Below are 23,158 nucleotides of genomic sequence, written 5' to 3'. Positions count from 1 at the left end.
AGCCCTGTCCGCCTCAGCCGACCACTGCAACCCTACAGGACCCCCCTTCAGCAGTGAGGTAATGGGCACAGCAACCTGGCCAAAACCCCAGATAAATCTCCGGTAGTAATTGTCAAACCCTAAAAATCGCTGCACATCCTTTACCGTGGTGGGAGTCGGCCAATTACGCACAGCTGCAATGCGGTCACTCTCCATCTCCACCCCTGATGTGGATATGCGATACCCTAGGAAGGAGACGGCCTGCTGAAAGAACAGGCATTTCTCAGCCTTGACGTACAGGTCATGCTCCAACAGTCATCCAAGTACCTTGTGCACCAAGGACACATGCTCGATGCGTGTAGCGGAGTAAATCAGAATGTCATCGATATACACCACTACACCCTGCCCGTGCAGGTCCCTGAAAATCTACAAAGGATTGGAAAACTGATGGAGCATTCATCAACCCGTACGGCATGACGAGGTACTCATAATGCCCTGTGGTGGTACTGAACGCCGTCGTCCACTCGTCTCCCTCCCGGATACGCATCAGGTTATATGCACTCCTGAGATCCAGTTTCGTGAAGAAGCGCGCCCCATGCATTGACTCAATCGCCGTGGCGATAAGAGGTAGCGGGTAATTGTACTTCACCGTGATTTGATTGAGACCTCTATAGTCAATGCACAAGCGTAAACCTCCATCCTTCTTCTTCACAAAAAATAAACTTGAGGAGGCGGGTGAAGTAGAGGACCGAATGTACCCCTGACGTAGGGATTCAGAGACATATGTATCCATAGCCACCGTCTCCGCTTGCGACAGGGGATACACGTGACTCCTGGGAAGTGCAGCATCTGCCAGGAAATTTATCGCAAAATTCCCCTTGTTGATGAGGTGGTAATTTAGTCGCCTTCTTTTTACAGAAGGCGAGAGCCAAATCGGCATATTCTGGGGGGATGTAGGACCAACGGAAACCCCTACACACCTCCCTGAGCACTCTCGCAACCACCCCGTGAGAGCCCTCTGTTGCCAGGAAATAGTGGGGTTATGCAGAGCCAACCAAGGAAGGCCTAGTATCACAGGAAACGCAGGAGAGTCAATGAGAAAGAGACTGATTCTCTCCTCATGATTCCCCTGCATAACCATGGCCAAGGAGATGGTGGCCTCCTTGATTAGCCGAGGACAGGGAATGGTCGACTATCTAGAGCATGTACCGGGAAGGGTCTAACTATAGGAAAAATAGGGATCCCTAACCTAATGGCTAATGCTCTGTAGATAAAATTCCCAGCTGCGCCTGAATCGACGAGGGCCTTATGCTGGGAATGTGGGGAAAACTCAGGGAAACAAACAGGCACAAACAGTTGATCAACAGAGGACTCTGGATGAGTGTGGTGCAAACTCACCTGGGGTGACGCCAGAGTGCCCTGCCTGTTGCCTCGACTCCCAGAGGAGCCAACACGGCAACAACCGGCAGTGTGTCCTCTGCGGCCACAGGTGGCGCACGTGATGGCTCCTCCTCCAGTCTCCCTATGAGCAGCAACTCCATGGGCACCGTAGCAGGGGTGCTGGACGATGGAACCGACAGACGTCCGTGGGTGACCAGCAGGTTATCCAACCGGATGGACAAATCCACCAGTTGGTCGAAGGAAATGGTGGCATCCCTGCAGGCCAGCTCACGTCGGATGTCCTCTCGTAGGCTGCATCAATAGTGGTCGGTGAGGGCCCTGTTGTTCCAGCCTGCTCCGGCGGCCAAGGTCCGGAACTCCAGAGCGAAGTCCTGGGCACTCCTCGTCCCCTGTCTCAAATTGAAGAGCCTCTCCCCCGCCGCTCTGCCCTCAGGTGGATGGTCGAAGACGGACCTGAAGAGACGGGTGAAATCCTCGAAGTGGTCTGGCGCCGTGACTTCCTGTCTCTCCCAGCGGTCCATGGTCTGGACAACGCGATCCATCATGGCACCAAGATGTTGTAACATGGCCGAATGTTCCTGGATGCGCTCCTCGACTCCTCTAACCAGGTTACCTGCTCCTGCTGAATCCATTGAAGGTGTGTAATTCTGTCAGCGTGTGTAAAAGAGGCGAAGTCAGGTGCAGGAGAGTAGCGTGATGTAAACAGGCGCACTTTATTAAAGTTCCAAAACGAGAGCACAACATAAATCAAATGCGCTCAAAAACACGGAACATAACAAAAGTAAAGCGCGTAAAAAGACACCACAGCAACATGAAACAATTACACACAAAACATGATGGGAAACAGAGGGTTAAATACAAGTAGCTTAATTGGGGAAATGAAAACCAGGTGTGTATGTGTAACCGAAGTGAAATGGCTAGTTAGTTAGCGGTGGTGTGCGCTAATAGCGTTTCAATCGGTGATGTCACTCGCTCTGAGACCTGAAGTGGTTGTTCCCCTTGCGTTGCAAGGGCCGCGGCTTTTGTGGCACGATGGGTAACGATGCTTCGTGGGTGTCAGTTGTTGATGTGTGCAATGTGTGTAGTACATATATGTAGTTATATGTACTACATATTATATGTAGTTATATGTACTACATATTATATGTAGTTATATGTACTGCAAGGCTAGTGGAGGAGACAGTGGAGAGAGGTTGACAAGGGGAAGGCTAGTGGAGGAGACAGGGGGGAGAGAAGTTGACATGTGGAAGGCTAGTGGAGGAGACAGGGGGGAGAGAAGTTGACAGGGGGAAGGCTAGTGGAGGAGACAGGGGGGAGAGAAGTTGACATGTGGAAGGCTAGTGGAGGAGACAGGGGGGAGAGAAGTTGACAGGGGGGTGGCTAGTGGAGGAGACAGGGAGAGAGGTTGACAGGGGAAGGCTAGTGGATGAGACAGGGGGAGAGGTTGACAGGGGGGTGGCTAGTGGAGGAGACAGGGGGAGAGGTTGACAGGGGAAGGCTAGTGGAGGAGACAGGGGGAGAGGTTGACAGGGGAAGGCTAGTGGAGGAGACAGGGGGAGAGGTTGACAGGGGGGTGGCTAGTGGAGGAGACAGGGGGAGAGGTTGACAGGGGGGTGGCTAGTGGAGGAGACCGGGGGAGAGGTTGACAGGGGGAAGGCTAGTGGAGGAGACAGGGGGAGAGGTTGACAGGGGGAAGGCTAGTGGAGGAGAGAGGGGAGAGAAGTTGACAGGGGGGTGGCTAGTGGAAGACACAGGGGGAAAGGTTGACAGGGGTGGCTAGTGGAGGAGACAGGGGGAGAGGTTGACAGGGGGGTGGCTAGTGGAGGAGACAGGGGGAGAGGTTGACAGGGGAAGGCTAGTGGAGGAGACAGGGGGGAGAGGTTGACAGGGGGTGGCTAGTGGAGGAGACAGGGGGAGAGGTTGACAGGGGGGTGGCTAGTGGAGGAGACAGGGGGGAGAGGTTGACAGGGGGTGGCTAGTGGAGGAGACAGGGGGAGAGGTTGACAGGGGGGTGGCTAGTGGAGGAGACAGGGGGGAGAGGTTGACAGGGGAAGGCTAGTGGAGGAGACAGGGGGGAGAGGTTGACAGGGGAAGGCTAGTGGAGGAGACAGGGGGGAGAGGTTGACAGGGGGTGGCTAGTGGAGGAGACAGGGGGAGAGGTTGACAGGGGGGTGGCTAGTGGAGGAGACAGGGGGAGAGGTTGACAGGGGAAGGCTAGTGGAGGAGACAGGGGGGAGAGGTTGACAGGGGGTGGCTAGTGGAGGAGACAGGGGGAGAGGTTGACAGGGGGGTGGCTAGTGGAGGAGACAGGGGGAGAGGTTGACAGGGGGGTGGCTAGAGAAGAAGACAGGGGGAGAGAGGTTGACAGGGGGGTGGCTAGTGGAGGAGACAGGGGGGAGAGGTTGACAGGGGAAGGCTAGTGGAGGAGACAGGGGGGAGAGGTTGACAGGGGAAGGCTAGTGGAGGAGACAGGGGGGAGAGGTTGACAGGGGGTGGCTAGTGGAGGAGACAGGGGGAGAGGTTGACAGGGGGGTGGCTAGTGGAGGAGACAGGGGGAGAGGTTGACAGGGGGGTGGCTAGAGAAGAAGACAGGGGGAGAGAGGTTGACAGGGGGGTGGCTAGTGGAGGAGACAGGGGGAGAGGTTGACAGGGGGGTGGCTAGTGGAGGAGACAGGTGGAGAGGTTGACAGGGGGGTGGCTAGTGGAGGAGACGGGGAGAGGTTGACAGGGGGTGGCTAGTGGAGGAGACAGGGGGAGAGGTTGACAGGGGGTGGCTAGTGGAGGAGACAGGGGGAGAGGTTGACAGGGGGAAGGCTAGTGGAGGAGACAGGGGGAAAGGTTGACAGGGGGGTGGCTAGTGGAGGAGACGGGGAGAGGTTGACAGGGGGTGGCTAGTGGAGGAGACAGGGGGAGAGGTTGACAGGGGGAAGGCTAGTGGAGGAGACGGGGGGAGAGGGTGGCACGCCATGGAGAGGAGAACCCATGTTCCTGAATCACTAGAGACTAGGTTACTGTCACAATGTATCGGCTTGCCCACCGTGGCAAACACACACACACACACACACACACACACACACACACACACACACACACACACACACACACACACACACACACACACACACACACACACACACACACACAAGCATCCCCCCCCCCCCCCCCCCCACCACACACACACACTCAGATGCCAGTGAATAGTGGAAATGGGGGAACGCAGATGGCATCATAAGCCCATGCCCCACTTAGCATTTCTGGGGCATCTCCTCTCCGTCGGAGTGGGTGAGTCCCAGCTGTACCGACCCATCACACACATCACAGGCTCCACCACGACTGATGTGACACTTGCAGATGAGTATTGTTGTGTGAGAATGCGCATCATTATTATCAGCAGGACCACATTAATATTTCATGAGTGGATGTCCTGGTCCCGGTCCCCGTCTCTGGTACCAGGGAATGTCCTGGTCCCTGTCTCTGGAACGAGAGGATGTCCTGGTCCCGTCTCTGGTAACAGGGGATGTCCTGGTCCCCGTCTCTGGTACCAGGGAATGTCCTGGTCCCTGTCTCTGGAACGAGAGGATGTCCTGGTCCCGTCTCTGGTAACAGGGGATGTCCTGGTCCCCGTCTCTGGTAACAGGGGATGTCCTGGTCCCGTCTCTGGTAACAGGGGATGTCCTGGTCCCCGTCTCTGGTACCAGGGAATGTCCTGGTCCCTGTCTCTGGAACGAGAGGATGTCCTGGTCCCGTCTCTGGTAACAGGGGATGTCCTGGTCCCCGTCTCTGGTAACAGGGGATGTCCTGGTCCCCGTCTCTGGTAACAGGGGATGTCCTGGTCCCGTCTCTGGTAACAGGGGATGTCCTGGTCCCGTCTCTGGTAACAGGGGATGTCCTGGTCCCCGTCTCTGGTAACAGGGGATGTCCTGGTCCCCGTCTCTGGTACCAGGGAATGTCCTGGTCCCCGTCTCTGGTAACAGGGATGTCCTGGTCCCCGTCTCTGGTACCAGGGAATGTCCTGGTCCCCGTCTCTGGTAACAGGGGATGTCCTGGTCCCCGTCTCTGGTACCAGGGGCCGGCCCCGCCGGACGGGGATGTCCTGGTCCCCGTCTCTGGTACCAGGGGCCGGCCCCGCCGGACGGGGATGTCCTGGTCCCCGTCTCTGGTACCAGGGGCCGGCCCCGCCGGACGGGGCCGGCCCCGCCGGACCGGGTGTCCTGGTCCCCGTCTCTGGTAACAGGGGATGTCCTGGTCCCCGTCTCTGGTAACAGGGGATGTCCTGGTCCCCGTCTCTGGTAACAGGGGATGTCCTGGTCCCCGCCTCTGGTAACAGGGGATGTCCTGGTCCCTGTCCCCGTCTCTGGTAACAGGGGATGTCCTGGTCCCGTCTCTGGTAACAGGGGGATGTCCTGGTCCCCGTCTCTGGTAACAGGGGATGTCCTGGTCCCCGTCTCTGGTAACAGGGGATGTCCTGGTCCCCGCCTCTGGTAACAGGGGATGTCCTGGTCCCTGTCCCCGTCTCTGGTAACAGGGGATGTCCTGGTCCCCGTCTCTGGTACAAGGGGATGTCCTGGTCCCTGGTACCAGGGGATGTCTTGGTACCTGACCCTGGTACCAGGGGATGTCCCTGTCACTGTCTCTGGTACGAGGGGATGTCCTGGTCCCTGGCCCCGCCTCTGGTACAAGGGGATGTCCTGGTTCCTGTCCTCGTCTCTGGTACGAGGGGATGTCCTGGTCCCTGTCCCCGCCTCTGGTACAAGGGGATGTCCTGGTTCCTGTCCTCGTCTCTGGTACGAGAGGATGTCCTGGTCCCTGTCCCCGGTAACAGGGGATGTCCTGGTCCCTGGTACCAGGGGATGTCCTGGTCCCCGTCTCTGGTACCAGGGGATGTCCTGGTTCCTGTCCAAGTCTCTGGTACGAGAGGATGTCCTGGTCCCTGTCCCCGGTAACAGGGGATGTCCTGGTCCCAGGTAACAGGGGGATCAGTCAGCATAGTGCATCAGTCATCATAATTTTCAGTCAGCATAGCGCATCAGTCAGCATAGTACATCAGTCAGCATAGTGGATCAGTCAGCATAGTACCTCAGTCAGCATAGTACCTCAGTCAGCATAGTACCTCAGTCAGCATAGTACATCAGTCAGCATAGTACAGCAGTCAGCATAGTACCTCAGTCAGCATAGTACATCAGTCAGCATAGTACATCAGTCAGCATAGTGGATCAGCCAGCATAGTACATCAGTCAGCATAGTACATCAGTCAGCATAGTACATCAGTCAGCATAGCACCTCAGTCAGCATAGCACCTCAGTCAGAATAGTACATCAGTCAGCATAGTGTATCAGTCAGCATAGTACCTCAGTCAGCATAGTTCATCAGCCAGCATAGTACCTCAGTCAGCATAGTTCATCAGTCAGCATAGTACCTCAGTCAGCATAGTACATCAGCCTGCATAGTACCTCAGTCAGCACAGTACATCAGCCTGCATAGTACCTCAGTCAGCATAGTTCATCAGTCAGCATAGTACATCAGTCAGCATAGTACATCAGTGAGCATAGTTCATCAGCCTGCATAGTACCTCAGTCAGCATTGTTCATCAGTCAGCATAGCGTATCAGTCAGCATAGTACCTCAGTCAGCATAGCGCATCAGTCAGCATAGTACATCAGTCAGCATAGTGCATCAGCCAGCATAGTACATCAGTCAGCATAGTACATCAGTCAGCATAGTACCTTATCGGCATAGTACCTTGTCAGCATAGTACTTCAGTCAGCATAGTACATCAGTCAGCATAGTGGATCAGCCAGCATAGAGGATCAGCCAGCATAGTACCTTGTCAGCATAGTACATCAGTCAGCATAGTGGAACAGCCAGCATAGTACCTTGTCAGCATAGTACATCAGTCAGCATAGTACATCAGTTAGCATAGTGGATCAGCCAGCATAGTATACATCAGTCAGCATAGAATATCAGTCAGCATAGTTCATCAGTCATCATAATTTTCAGTCAGCATAGTACATCAGTCAGCATAGTGCATCAGTCAGCATAGTGGATCAGTCAGCATAGTGGATCAGTCAGCATAGTACATCAGTCAGCATTGTGGATCAGTCAGCATAGTACATCAGTCAGCATAGTACATCATTCAGCATAGTACATTGTCAGCATAGTACATCAGTCAGCATAGTACATCAGTCAGCATAGCACCTCAGTCAGCATAGTACATCAGTCAGCATAGTGTATCAGTCAGCATAGTACATCAGTCAGCATAGTACCTCAGCCAGCATAGTACCTCAGTCAGCATAGTACCTCAGTCAGCATAGTTCATCAGTCAGCATAGTACCTCAGTCAGCATAGTACCTCAGTCAGCATAGTACATCAGCCTGCATAGTACCTCAGTCAGCACAGTACATCAGCCTGCATAGTACCTCAGTCAGCATAGTTCATCAGTCATCATAGCGCATCAGTCAGCATAGTACCTCAGTCAGCATAGTTCATCAGTCAGCATAGTACATCAGTCAGCATAGTGCATCAGTCAGCATAGTACCTCAATCAGCATAGTACATGAGTCAGCATAGTGCATCAGCCAGCATAGTACCTTGTCAGCATAGTACATCAGTCAGCATAGTACATCAGTCAGCATAGTGGATCAGCCAGCATAGTGGATCAGCCAGCATAGTACCTTGTCAGCATAGTACATCAGTCAGCATAGTACATCAGTCAGCATAGTACCTTGTCAGCATAGTGGAACAGCCAGCATAGTACCTTGTCAGCATAGTACATCAGTCAGCATAGTACCTTGTCAGCATAGTACCTTGTCAGCATAGTACCTTGTCAGCATAGTACCTTGTCAGCATAGTACTTCAGTCAGCATAGTACATCAGTCAGCATAGTGGATCAGCCAGCATAGAGGATCAGCCAGCATAGTACCTTGTCAGCATAGTACATCAGTCAGCATAGTACCTTGTCAGCATAGTGGAACAGCCAGCATAGTACCGTGTCAGCATAGTACATCAGTCAGCATAGTACATCAGTTAGCATAGTTCATCAGTCAGCATAGTTCATCAGTCAGCATAGTGCATCAGTCAGCATAGTACCCAGTCAGCTGCAGCAGCTAGTCCGCGCATGGGCAGCCAGCATAGTACCTTGTCAGCATAGTACATCAGTCAGCATAGTACATCAGTTAGCATAGTGGATCAGCCAGCATAGTATACATCAGTCAGCATAGAATATCAGTCAGCATAGTTCATCAGTCAGCATAGTACATCAGTCAGCATAGTGCATCAGTCAGCATAGTGGATCAGTCAGCATAGTACATCAGTCAGCATAGTACATCAGTCAGCATTGTGGATCAGTCAGCATAGTACATCAGTCAGCATAGTACATCAGTCAGCATAGTACATTGTCAGCATAGTACATCAGTCAGCATAGTACTTCAGTCAGCATAGTGGATCAGTCAGCATAGTACATCAGTCAGCATAGTAAATCAGTCAGCATAGTACATCAGTCAGCATAGTGCATCAGTCAGCATAGTGCATCAGTCAGCATAGTACATCAGTCAGCATAGCGCATCAGTCAGCATAGTGCATCAGTCAGCATAGCGCATCAGTCAGCATAGTGCATCAGTCAGCATAGTACATCAGTCAGCATAGTACATCAGTCAGCATAGTACATCAGTCAGCATAGTACATCAGTCAGCAAAGTACCGCAGTCAGCATAGTACATCAGTCAGCATAGTACATCAGTCAGCATAGTGGATCAGCCAGCATAATACATCAGTCAGCATAGTACATCAGTCAGCATAGTACATCAGTCAGCATAGCACCTCAGTCAGAATAGTACATCAGTCAGCATAGTGTATCAGTCAGCATAGTACATCAGTCAGCATAGTACCTCAGCCAGCATAGTACCTCAGTCAGCATAGTTCATCAGTCAGCATAGTACCTCAGTCAGCATTGTACCTCAGTCAGCATTGTACCTCAGTCAGCATAGTACATCAGCCTGCATAGTACCTCAGTCAGCACAGTACATCAGCCTGCATAGTACCTCAGTCAGCATAGTTCATCAGTCATCATAGCGCATCAGTCAGCATAGTACCTCAGTCAGCATAGTTCATCAGTCAGCATAGTACATCAGTCAGCATAGTGCATCAGTCAGCATAGTACCTCAATCAGCATAGTACATCAGCCAGCATAGTACCGTGTCAGCATAGTACATCAGTCAGCATAGTACATCAGTCAGCATAGTGGATCAGCCAGCATAGTGGATCAGCCAGCATAGTACCTTGTCAGCATAGTACATCAGTCAGCATAGTACCTTGTCAGCATAGTGGAACAGCCAGCATAGTACCTTGTCAGCATAGTACATCAGTCAGCATAGTACATCAGTTAGCATAGTTCATCAGTCAGCATAGTTCATCAGTCAGCATAGTGCATCAGTCAGCATAGTACCTCAGTCAGCATCATACCTCAGTCAGCATAGTACATCAGTCAGCATAGTGGATCAGCCAGCATAGTACCTTGTCAGCATAGTACATCAGTCAGCATAGTACATCAGTTAGCATAGTGGATCAGCCAGCATAGTACATCAGTCAGAATAGAACATCAGTCAGCATAGTACATCAGTCAGCATAGTGCATCAGTCAGCATAGTTCATCAGTCATCATAATTTTCAGTCAGCATAGTACATCAGTCAGCATAGTGCATCATTCAGCATAGTGGATCAGTCAGCATAGTGGATCAGTCAGCATAGTACATCAGTCAGCATAGTGGATCAGTCAGCATAGTACATCAGTCAGCATAGTACATCAGTCAGCATAGTACCTCAGTCAGCATAGCGCATCAGTCAGCATAGTACATCAGTCAGCATAGTACATCAGTCAGCATAGTACATCAGCCAGCATAGTGCATCAGTCAGCATAGTGCATCAGTCAGCATAGTGCATCAGTCAGCATAGTGCATCAGCCAGCATAGTGCATCAGCCAGCATAGTACCTCAGTCAGCATAGTAACTCAGTCAGCATAGTTCATCAGTCAGCATAGTACCTCAGTCAGCATAGTACCTCAGTCAGCATAGTACATCAGCCTGCATAGTACCTCAGTCAGCACAGTACATCAGCCTGCATAGTACCTCAGTCAGCATAGTTCATCAGCCAGCATAGTGCATCAGCCAGCATAGTACATCAGTCAGCATAGTACATCAGTCAGCATAGTACCTTGTCAGCATAGTACATCAGTCAGCATAGTACATCAGTCTGCATAGTGGATCAGCCAGCACAGTATCTTGTCAGCATAGTAGATCAGTCAGCATAGTACATCAGTTAGCATAGTGGATCAGCCAGCATAGTACATCAGTCAGCATAGAACATCAGTCAGCATAGTACATCAGTCAGAATAGTTCATCAGTCATCATCATTTTCTGTCAGCATAGTGCATCAGTCAGCATAGTGGATCAGCCAGCATAGTACCTTGTCAGCATAGTACATCAGTCAGCATAGTGCATCAGTCAGCATAGTACCTCAGTCAGCATTGTACATCAGTCAGCATAGTATATCAGTCAGCAATGTGCATCAGCCAGCATAGTACCTCAGTCAGCATAGTACCTCAGTCAGCATAGTGCATCAGTCAGCATAGTACATCAGTCAGCATAGAACCTCAGTCAGCATAGAACCTCAGTCAGCATAGAACCTCAGTCAGCATAGAACCTCAGTCAGCATAGTACCTCAGTCAGCATAGTACATCAGTCAGCATAGTACCTCAGTCAGCATAGAACCTCAGTCAGCATAGAACCTCAGTCAGCATAGAACCTCAGTCAGCATAGAACCTCAGTCAGCATAGTACATCAGTCAGCATAGTACCTCAGTCAGCATAGTGTATCAGCCAGCATAGTGGATCAGTCAGCATAGTGCATCAGTCAGCATAGTGTATCAGCCAGCATAGTACCTTGTCAGCATAGTACATCAGTCAGCATAGTACATCAGTCAGCATAGTGGATCAGTCAGCATAGTACATCAGTCAGCATAGTGCATCAGTCAGCATAGTGCATCAGTCAGCATTGTACATCAGTCAGCATAGTACCTCAGTCAGCATAGTACCTCAGTCAGCATAGTACCTCAGTCAGCATTGTACATCAGTCAGCATAGTACCTCAGTCAGCATTGTACATCAGTCAGCATTGTACATCAGTCAGCATTGTACATCAGTCAGCAATGTGCATCAGTCAGCATAGTGCATCAGTCAGCATAGTGCATCAGTCAGCATAGCGCATCAGTCAGCATAGCGCATCAGTCAGCATAGCACATCAGTCAGCATAGCGCATCAGTCAGCATAGCACATCAGTCAGCATAGCACCTCAGTCAGCATAGTACCTCAGTCAGCATAGTACCTCAGTCAGCATAGTACCTCAGTCAGCATAGTACATCAGTCAGCATAGTGCATCAGTCAGCATAGCACATCAGTCAGCATAGCACATCAGGGTGCACAACTGCAACACATACTTCTACCTGACTGTCATTATATTGTGATAACGACATTATCATTCAGTAGTTCAAATAAATCGCTGATCCATTTGTCACCTTCCCAATTCAGAGGAATAATAACATCATCAATAACAGAGATTATAACATCATCAAACCCAGTTGGTCCCTGGCCACTGCAGGCCCAGAATTATACATTTCATTTATATTTGGTAAAGTGTGTTTTAATGGCTCCTCGTCCACCACTCATCCCTTGCCCTCCCCCCGGGGGAACACATCATCAGGAAATCTATTCCATACACAGTGCACTACTTTCAACCAGAGCCCTATGGGCCCTATTGGCACTGGTCAAAAGTAGTGTACTATATAGGGATTAGGATGCCATTTGGGATGTAAACAGATTATATTACTATTTGAATGGCTTCTGGAAGCAGCATTCATTAGCGTATGCACGCACAGACACACACCTACAATGGTAGCAGCGTTCAATAATACACTCACACACGGACACATGGGGGTGGAGGAGGGGGAGAGGAGGAGGGGGAGAGGAGGAGGGGGGGGGAGGAGGAGGGGGGGAGGAGGGGGAACAGATGGGTCTAGCCCCTCCCCCTAGGTCAGGTTACTCAGTGAGTGAGGAGAGGAGAGGAGGAGAGGAGCAGTGGAGACACTGGTTACGTGTGAGATGCACTTCAGAGACCCTCCACACACGCACGCAAACACACACACACGCACGCAAACACACACACACACGCACGCAAACACACACATACGCACGCAAACACACACACACGCACGCAAACACACACAAACACACACACACACTTTAATTTAGTCAATTCAGGAAATTGAATTAACGGAATTAAAAGGGATTGACCCTGGTGGACAGCATGGTGTTGATGTGATAGTGAAGCGGTGAAGAGGGAGTGATGTGAGTGGATAAGGCCTGAGGGCAGATCATGAATGCACCTAGCCCAGGAATAACTGTCTCAGGGCAGGGAAACCACGCAGCACTCCGAGGGACAAAGAACATCTGTGGTCAGATGTACGGTTGTGCCCAGCCCACACACCAGTCTAATGAGATATCAAACTTTAGCAGACATTTTATCCATATTTCACTGTGAATGTGATCTGCACGAACTTTGGGGAAAATGCCTTTAAAAAGGCGAATTGTTGGCTGTCCAGCGCTAGACCCATCTGTGAATTGAATCCTTCAAAATGCAGTGAGAGAGCAATTTTTTTCACAATATGTGTATGTGATAGAGTGCCACAATCTTACCAAATAAGCCACACAGGACCACACCCCTGACATAACATTCTCAAGGGACACTTACTGGTGACATCAGCCTTGATGTCTGCTAGCTGAAAGAGGGGTGCCACATCATCTCTGTAGATCTGGTAGGCCTCTTTCTTATGACTGGCAGGGTTCACAAACACCTTCAGGGACTTGGGCCTGTTCTGGAAACCTGCAAGACAAGAGCAGAATCAATCAATCAAATGTACTGATAAAGCCAATTTATATCACAGTATAAAGTCCTGGTCTAGACCCCAAAAGATCCAGGAAAAACAGAAAAAGAGGAGAATAGAATTAAAAAGAGCAAACAAACAGGTCAACTTCTGCTTCAATGGGTTTTACAGTCCAGGTCCAGCACATCTGTTAGTCAGTGAAAGCAGCCATCCCACCTAGACGTGAACAGTTGTATCACTGTGTATTAAGCATTGGTCTGAGACACCTGCTGTAAAATCACCTGAACAAAGAGTGAGATGAGTCTGCTTCACTTCTAAAGGTCAGGAGGGTTGAGGCTCTCGCTTACACAGCCTGAACTGCAGCCAGGGAGACATGAATAAAGACAGATGCCCTGTAGCTCTCTCTCTCTCTCTCTCTCTCTCTCTCTCTCTCTCTCTCTCTCTCTCTCTCTCTCTCTCTCTCTCTCTCTCTCTCTCTCTCTCTCTCTCTCTCTCTCTCTCTCTCTCTCTCTCTCTCTCTCTCTCTCTCTCTCTCTCTCTCTCTCTCTCCCCCCGTCTCCTCTCTCTCTCTCTCCCCCGTCCTCTCTCTGTGCTCCCCCTGTCCTCCCTCTCTCTGTGCTCCCCCTGTCCTCTCTCTGTGCTCCCCCTGTCCTCTCTCTCTCCCCCTGCCCTCCACTAAGCACCTAGCCACTGAGCTACTGAGTTTCCACACTCAATCATAATTAGGCAGAATTAGGGAGTGTTCCCTCCTGGGCCTCCCTGGAGCCTGGTGGAGACCCAGGGATCGATAGGGAGAGGCAGCACGCTGAACCCCTCATCCCCTCATGGTCTCCATTATCCCCCTCATTACTCTAATCCCTGGTGGTTGGTCCCTGAAGGTCCTGAATTCGACCCGCTAATGAGCCCTATGGCCCCTCAGGCTCTGCTCTGGCACTCCCACTCTGACCCCGGACCCCAGACCCTCAGCACGACCCCCAGCTATCCGTTCTTACATTACATTGTGATCACCAGGGTTTTTTTGGGGGGCACCCGGGGTCACAGGTTCAAAAGGAAAGGAACAAGCAACAATCCAGGAGGAGATGCAGACAGAGGGGACCAACATCCAGGTCCCAAGGAGAGATGCAGGCTGTGAAGAAGGACAGACAGACTTTCCACTCCTCTCTATCCACCCCCTAAGACGTCCAGGTCCACTGTGGTGCTCCTATCCCTCTATCCACCCCCTAAGACGTCCAGGTCCACTGTGGTGCTCCTATCCCTCTATCCACCCCCTAAGACGTCCAGGTCCACTGTGGTGCTCCTATCCCTCTATCCACCCCCTAAGACGTCCAGGTCCACTGTGGTGCTCCTATCTCTCTATCCACCCCCTAAGACGTCCAGGTCCACTGTGGTGCTCCTATCTCTCTATCCACCCCCTAAGACGTCCAGGTCCACTGTGGTGCTCCTATCTCTCTATCCACCCCCTAAGACGTCCAGGTCCACTGTGGTGCTCCTATCTCTCTATCCACCCCCTAAGACGTCCAGGTCCACTGTGGTGCTCCTATCTCTCTATCCACCCCCTAAGACGTCCAGGTCCACTGTGGTGCTCCTATCTCTCTATCCACCCCCTAAGACGTCAGGTCCACTGTGGTGCTCCTATCCCTCTATCCACCCCCTAAGACGTCCAGGTCCACTGTGGTGCTCCTATCCCTCTATCCACCCCCTAAGACGTCCAGGTCCACTGTGGTGCTCCTATCTCTCTATCCACCCCCTAAGGACGTCCAGGTCCACTGTGGTGCTCCTATCTCTCTATCCACCCCCTAAGACGTCCAGGTCCACTGTGGTGCTGCTATCTCTCTATCCACCCCCTAAGACGTCCAGGTCCACTGTGGTGCTCCTATCTCTCTATCCACCCCCTAAGACGTCCAGGTCCACTGTGGTGCTCCTATCTCTCTATCCACCCCCTAAGACGTCCAGGTCCACTGTGGTGCTCCTATCTCTCTATCCACCCCCTAAGACGTCCAGGTCCACTGTGGTGCTCCTATCCCTCTATCCACCCCCTAAGACGTCCAGGTCCACTGTGGTGCTCCTATCCCTCTATCCACCCCCTAAGACGTCCAGGTTCCACTGTGGTGCTCCTATCCCTCTATCCACCCCCTAAGACGTCCAGGTCCACTGTGGTGCTCCTATCCCTCTATCCACCCCCTAATGAGTACGTCAGGTCCACTGTGGTGCTCCTATCCCTCTATCCACCCCCTAAGACGTCCAGGTCCACTGTGGTGATCCTATCTTTCTAGCTCCTAAGACCTTCAGGCTCACTGTGACACTCTGGTCTCTCCATCCTCTCCCACTCCTCCTGGGTTCTGAGGCCCTGACGCTGGGAGCAGGTGCAGGAAGGATGCTGTCACTGCTGCCTGGGTTGGGGCTCAGGAGGAACAGGGTAGGCCAGGGGAAGGATCAGGAGGCTCAGCCCAGGAGGCTCAGGAGGGTTAGGAGGAGGCCAGGGGAGCCACGAGAGTTCATCATCATCACCCCAGCTTACTCCACACAGCCCACAGCCTCGCAGAGGGAGGGGACCACAGACACACACTAAGCCACACTGTATCTATTGATCAAAAAAAAAAAAAAAAAAAAAAAATCATAGGACAGACAGACAGACAGACAGACAGACAGACAGACCTAGCTGTAAGATCTATCTATCAGACCATTGGCAACATGATCACTAGATTGTGCAGTTTGTTTTTGTAAACACCATATTGTGGATCACAACATTTATTACACTGTTTGTGACCATAGGTCATTGGAAACCTAATTAGGCAATTGGAACCCCATGACTGTAAATCCGGTTGGCCTTCTGCTTTCTAAAACAACATGAAACCTGAGTCTTCATATGATGCAGAGAATTAGGCTGTTTCAGTCCAGTCCTCAGTAGAGCTTTCCTACAGGCTTCAGACTACACAGAGGATTATGTACCATAGCAACATGGCTGGCAGGGGAGCCAGGCTGGGGAGAAATCTCTCTCTTCAATCAGGGTTTAACTAAGTTCTCTCTCCTCTCTCTCTCTCTCTCTCTCTCTCTCTCTCTCCTCTCTCTCTCTCTCTCTCTCTCTCTCTCTCTCTCTCTCTCTCTCTCTCTCTCTCTCTCTCTCTCTCTCTCTCTCTCTCTCTCTCTCTCTCTCTCTCTCTCTCTCTCTCTCTCTCTCTCTCTCTCTCTCTCTCTCTCTCTCTCTCTCTCTCTCTCTCTCTCTCCTCTCTCAGGCAAGGACATGTTAACCATCAACACTGGACAACACACACAACAGCAACATGGACTTATTGGGTCACTTCAGTTCACCCAAAAAGGCATCAATATGCTCATTTACTGACTTTTTCCTGCTAGATGACAAAACTGTCCCAAATGGCACCCTACATAGGGCCTTGACCAAAAGTAGTGCACTATATAGGAAATAGGGTGCTATTTGGAACGCAAGTATGGCTATTATAGCTGAGGCCAATTACTCAGCCGCCTCAGCCTGTTCTATCAGTATCAGTGTTGTGTTGTCCCTATTCTTTTCATTTGACTGTAGGCTGCTATTCTTCCATTTAATGAGCTTAAAACACTGGGAGGGTGAGGGTTCACCAGAGAGGGAGAAACAGAGAGAGTAAGAAACAAAGAGAGGGAAGGGGAGGGAGGGAGAGAGAGAGAGAGAGAGAGGAGAGAAGGAGAGATGTAAGGCACATATGCAGCTCAGTGACTGCTCAGAGACACACAGATAGGATTTCAGAAGGGCACCAAATATTTGCTAATCCTTTAGGAACAGATGTCTTATATTTCCCCCGCTGAAAATCCCTGACAAGCAGGCTGGCTGGGTGGTAAACGACAGTCTTGGCTGAGCCTGAGATGGGAGGCCTGGGTGTGGGGAAGGTCAGGGCCTCATATGGCTGGGTCCTGGATCTCATCTGTTGGATCCAGGAGAGGAAGGGGTATTTAGAGAGAGACATACAGGAGATGGAGAACTAGAGTGGGCCCGAGATCTGTTTTTGCGGTCACGTGCGACAACGACCATAGGTGTAGGCAAGAAAGCACAAACAGATCTGGGACTGAGTTGTTTAGGCTGGACGCGTCTTGACCCCATCTTTTGCTCCGTCTCGTGGTGTAGCCTCCATACAAAGGGGGGGAGGGGGGGGGGTGAACCCAACACCCAAACCCTTGTTCAGATCCTCAGATCCCCTGCCAAACCGGGAGCATCTGCCGCTGGGTCAGGAGCTGGCATTAGAACGCATTAGCGATGGGAGAGCCCCCAGTCCCTCCCCCAGTCCCTCCACCAAACCCCTCCCTGAGTCCCCTCCCCACCCGGACATCTCAAGCAGGGTGATCACCTGGCTAAGGCTCTGGATCCGAACACACACACTCACTCATACAGATACACACACACACAACCCCCCCGTCCATATGTACTCTGCCCCCCAACCCAACCCAATCCTCCCTCCATGCTGAATAAATGGACTAGATATTTGGGATTATTTGGGCTGTGTGAATAGTCTATATTGCTTTCAACAGAGGGATGTCATTCAAAGATCTCCCAGATTGACAGTAACATTTCATCAGGATTGATTCCCAGAAGACAACTGTGACAACTGTGTTGTGAATATAAAAACGGTGTTGTGATTATAAAAACGGTGTTGTGAATATAAAAACGGTGTTGTGAATATAAAACGGTGTGTGATATAAAACGGTGTTGTGATTATAAAAACGGTGTTGTGATATAAAAACGGTGTTGTGATTATAAAAAACGGTGTTGTGATATAAAAACGGTGTTGTGATTATAAAAAACGGTGTTGTGATTATAAAAACGGTGTTGTGATTATAAAAACGGTGTTGTGATTATAAAAACCGGTGTTGTGATTATAAAAAACGGTGTTGTGATTATAAAAAACGGTGTTGTGATTATAAAAAACGGTGTTGTGATTATTAAAAAACGGTGTTGTGAATATAAAAACGGTGTTGTGAATATAAAAACGATGTGGTGTAAATAAAAACGGTGTTGTGAATATAAAAACTGTGTTGTGATTATAAAAACTGTGTTGTGAATATAAAAACGGTGTTGTGATTATAAAAAACGGTGTTGTGATTATAAAAACGGTGTTGTGATTATAAAAAACGGTGTTGTGAATATAAAAACGGTGTTGTGAATATAAAAACGGTGTTGTGAAAATAAAAACGGTGTTGTGAATATAAAAACTGTGTTATGAATATAAAAACTGTGTTGTGAATATAAAAACTGTGTTGTGATTATAACAGAACATTTTATCAGCGTGCGATCTGGGTTCATCCTTAAATAATCCAAAAACCCCTATGGGAATGTGTCTCTGGTTCCTTTCACTAAAGGTTAACAACATTAGCTATGTGAATATGTACCAGCACTAAGTACACTATAAACCACAATATTACATTAAATAAAATGACTGCAGTGAAGAGATTCACAGCATCATATGTGTTTTCACTGTAGATGATGAACCTGTGTTATACTGCTGCTGTGTTTTCACTGTAGGAGATGAACCTGTGTTATACTGCTGTTGTGTTTTCACTGTAGGAGATGAACCTGTGTTATACTGCTGCTGTGTTTTCACTGTAGGAGATGAACCTGTGTTATACTGCTGCTGTGTTATACTACTGCTGTGTTTTCACTGTAGGAGATGAACCTGTGTTATACTGCTGTTGTGTTTTCACTGTAGGAGATGAACCTGTGTTATACTGCTGCTGTGTTATACTACTGCTGTGTTTTCACTGTAGGTGATGAACCTGTGTTATACTGCTGCTGTGTTTTCACTGTAGGAGATGAACCTGTGTTATACTGCTGTTGTGTTTTCACTGTAGGAGATGAACCTGTGTTATACTGCTGTTGTGTTTTCACTGTAGATGATGAACCTGTGTTATACTGCTGCTGTGTTTTCACTGTAGATGATGAACCTGTGTTATACTGCTGCTGTGTTTTCACTGTAGATGATGAACCTGTGTTATACTGCTGCTGTGTTTTCACTGTAGATGATGAACCTGTGTTATACTGCTGCTGTGTTTTCACTGTAGATGATGAACCTGTGTTATACTGCTGCTGTGTTTTCACTGTAGATGATGAACCTGTGTTATACTGCTGCTGTGTTTTCACTGTAGGAGATGAACCTGTGTTATACTGCTGTTGTGTTTTCACTGTAGATGATGAACCTGTGTTATACTGCTGCTGTGTTTTCACTGTAGGAGATGAACCTGTGTTATACTGCTGCTGTGTTTTCACTGTAGATGATGAACCTGTGTTATACTGCTGCTGTGTTTTCACTGTAGATGATGAACCTGTGTTATACTGCTGCTGTGTTTTCACTGTAGATGATGAACCTGTGTTATACTGCTGCTGTGTTTTCACTGTAGATGATGAACCTGTGTTATACTGCTGCTGTGTTTTCACTGTAGGAGATGAACCTGTGTTATACTGCTGCTGTGTTTTCACTGTAGGAGATGAACCTGTGTTATACTGCTGCTGTGTTTTCACTGTAGGAGATGAACCTGTGTTATACTGCTGCTGTGTTTTCACTGTAGGTGATGAACCTGTGTTATACTGCTGCTGTGTTTTCACTGTAGATGATGAACCTGTGTTATACTGCTGCTGTGTTTTCACTGTAGGAGATGAACCTGTGTTATACTGCTGCTGTGTTTTCTTTTAGAAATGCAGTGTGTATGTGTCAGACAGTGACATGTGGTCTGTGCAATGACTGATAACAGGGTTTGGTGTGACAGAGAGACGAGGCCAGACAGGCAGACAGGCAGACCAGGCAGACAGTCTGTGGGGAATACACTGAGACAGGACTGGTACTCCATGCAGTGAAAGTAATACTGTGTCTGTGATACCTTTGGTACAGAGTTGAGCATCTGCTACGCTGTTTCATCCTCCACAGAGAGAGACAAGAGCAGACGGCTATAAACACACACACTACCACTCTCCCATGATGAGAGGACACACACACCCTGAAGCACAAACACACACACACACACACAGGCACACACAAACTCCGATTCACTCACGCTCTCCCTTGATGGAACTCACATGGTCATTTAGTGGCACACTTAAACACTCTCCTACTCATCTAACTCAACTACTGTCTCCCATGATTCAATTAAAACAGTCAATCACAAACTGCCTTATCCACCATGTCCTGTAACCTTCACCACAAAACCTCGATCCCTTACTGGTTCATTCACCCACCCATTCATCCAGTACATCCAGTAAATCCACCCAACCCACTTTCTCTCGAACTAATTCACTTGACTCGGCCGGTGGGAAGTTTACAAAGACCAACAACAGAAAACATGGTGGACTAAGCTAGGCTGAGCAAGGGACTGCTATCTGTTCAGAGGAGCTGGAGAGAAGGTAGTGTCTCCATGGATACACAGGGTGACTTAATGGAAAGGCTGTTAATGTGTAACAAAATACACTCCTCCAGTCAGCTAGCAGGCAGGGACCAGGGTAACATAATACACTCCTCCAGTCAGCTAGCAGGCAGGGACCAGGGTAACATAATACACTCCTCCAGTCAGCTAGCAGGCAGGGACCAGGGTAACATAATACACTCCTCCAGTCAGCTAGCAGGCAGGGACCAGGGTAACATAATACACTCCTCCAGTCAGCTAGCAGGCAGGGACCAGGGTAACATAATACACTCCTCCAGTCAGCTAGCAGGCAGGGACCAGGGTAACATAATACACTCCTCCAGTCAGCTAGCAGGCAGGGACCAGGGTAACATAATACACTCCTCCAGTCAGCTAGCAGGCAGGGACCAGGGTAACATAATACACTCCTCCAGTCAGCTAGCAGGCAGGGACCAGGGTAACATAATACACTCCTCCAGTCAGCTAGCAGGCAGGGACCAGGGTAACATAATACACTCCTCCAGTCAGCTAGCAGGCAGGGACCAGGGTAACATAATACACTCCTCCAGTCAGCTAGCAGGCAGGGACCAGGGTAACATAATACACTCCTCCAGTCAGCTAGCAGGCAGGGACCAGGGTAACATAATACACTCCTCCAGTCAGCTAGCAGGCAGGGACCAGGGTAACATAATACACTCCTCCAGTCAGCTAGCAGGCAGGGACCAGGGTAACATAATACACTCCTCCAGTCAGCTAGCAGGCAGGGACCAGGGTAACATAATACACTCCTCCAGTCAGCTAGCAGGCAGGGACCAGGGTAACATAATACACTCCTCCAGTCAGCTAGAAGGCAGGGACCAGGGTAACATAATACACTCCTCCAGTCAGCTAGCAGGCAGGGACCAGGGTAACATAATACACTCCTCCAGTCAGCTAGCAGGCAGGGACCAGGGTAACATAATACACTCCTCCAGTCAGCTAGCAGGCAGGGACCAGGGTAACATAATACACTCCTCCAGTCAGCTAGCAGGCAGGGACCAGGGTAACATAATACACTCCTCCAGTCAGCTAGCAGGCAGGGACCAGGGTAACATAATACACTCCTCCAGTCAGCTAGCAGGCAGGGACCAGGGTAACATAATACACTCCTCCAGTCAGCTAGCAGGCAGGGACCAGGGTAACATAATACACTCCTCCAGTCAGCTAGCAGGCAGGGACCAGGGTAACATAATACACTCCTCCAGTCAGCTAGCAGGCAGGGACCAGGGTAACATAATACACTCCTCCAGTCAGCTAGCAGGCAGGGACCAGGGTAACATAATACACTCCTCCAGTCAGCTAGCAGGCAGGGACCAGTGTAACATAATACACTCTTCCAGTCAGCTAGCAGGCAGGGGACCAGGGTAAAGTCCTTAATACAGTACCCCAGCAGCTAGCAGGCAGGGACCAGGGTAACATAATACACTCCTCCAGTCAGCTAGCAGGCAGGGACCAGGGTAACATAATACACTCTTCCAGTCAGCTAGCAGGCAGGGACCAGGGTAAAGTCCTTATTACAGTACTCCAGTCAGCTAGCAGGCAGGGGACCAGGGTAATGTCCTTAATACAGTACTCCAGTCAGCTAGCAGGCAGGGGACCAGGGTAAAGTCCTTAATACAGTACTCCAGTCAGCTAGCAGGCAGGGACCAGGGTAAAGTCCTTAATACACTCCTCCAGTCAGCTAGCAGGCAGGGGACCAGGGTAAAGTCCTTAATACAGTACTCCAGTCAGCTAGCAGGCAGGGGACCAGGGTAAAGTCCTTAATACAGTACTCCAGTCAGCTAGCAGGCAGGGGACCAGGGTAAAGTCCTTAATACAGCACTCCAGTCAGCTAGCAGGCAGGGACCAGGGTAAAGTCCTTAATACACTCCTTCAGCAGGCACAGCACAACACAGACAGAGTAATATCATTCACAGGATATGACCACACGCTGGACTCTTATAAAACAGATTAAGTTATATGCCGTAAAACTACACTGCTCAAAAAAATAAAGGGAACACTTAAACAACACAATGTAACTCCAAGTCAATCACACTTCTGTGAAATCAAACTGTCCACTTAGGAAGCAACACTGATTGACAATAAATTTCACATGCTGTTGTGCAAATGGAATAGACAACAGGTGGAAATTATAGGAAATTAGCAAGACACCCCCAATAAAGGAGTGGTTCTGCAGGTGGGGACCACAGACCACTTCTCAGTTCCTATGCTTCCTGGCTGATGTTTTGGTCACTTTTGAACGCTGCCGGTGCTTTCACTCTAGTGGTAGCATGAGACGGAGTCTACAACCCACACAAGTGGCTCAGGTAGTGCAGCTCATCCAGGATGGCACATCAATGCGAGCTGTGGCAAGAAGGTTTGCTGTGTCTGTCAGCGTAGTGTCCAGAGCATGTAGGCGCTACCAGGAGACAGGCCAGTACATCAGGAGATGTGGAGGAGGCC

At 49.9% G+C, this 23,158-nt stretch overlaps 1 protein-coding gene across 2 annotated transcripts in view; it reads right to left on the bottom strand.

Annotated features, from left to right (window-relative positions):
• cerkl (CERK like autophagy regulator) overlaps positions 1 to 23,158 on the bottom strand; it is a 99,580-nt gene that overhangs the window by 41,887 nt on the left and 34,535 nt on the right. For both annotated transcript variants that reach the window (XM_045704726.2, XM_045704725.2), the window contains exon 3: positions 13,171 to 13,302. In XM_045704726.2, coding sequence (XP_045560682.1) covers positions 13,171 to 13,302 — 132 coding nt within the window. The remainder of the gene's footprint in view (positions 1 to 13,170; positions 13,303 to 23,158) is intronic.

Source organism: Salmo salar, chromosome 21, assembly GCF_965601325.2.
Source record: "Salmo salar chromosome 21, fSalSal1, whole genome shotgun sequence".
Classification (NCBI taxonomy): domain Eukaryota; kingdom Metazoa; phylum Chordata; class Actinopteri; order Salmoniformes; family Salmonidae; genus Salmo; species Salmo salar.
The sequence above is the reverse complement of the archived record's forward strand: the minus strand, read 5'-3'. Positions and strand labels throughout refer to the sequence as shown.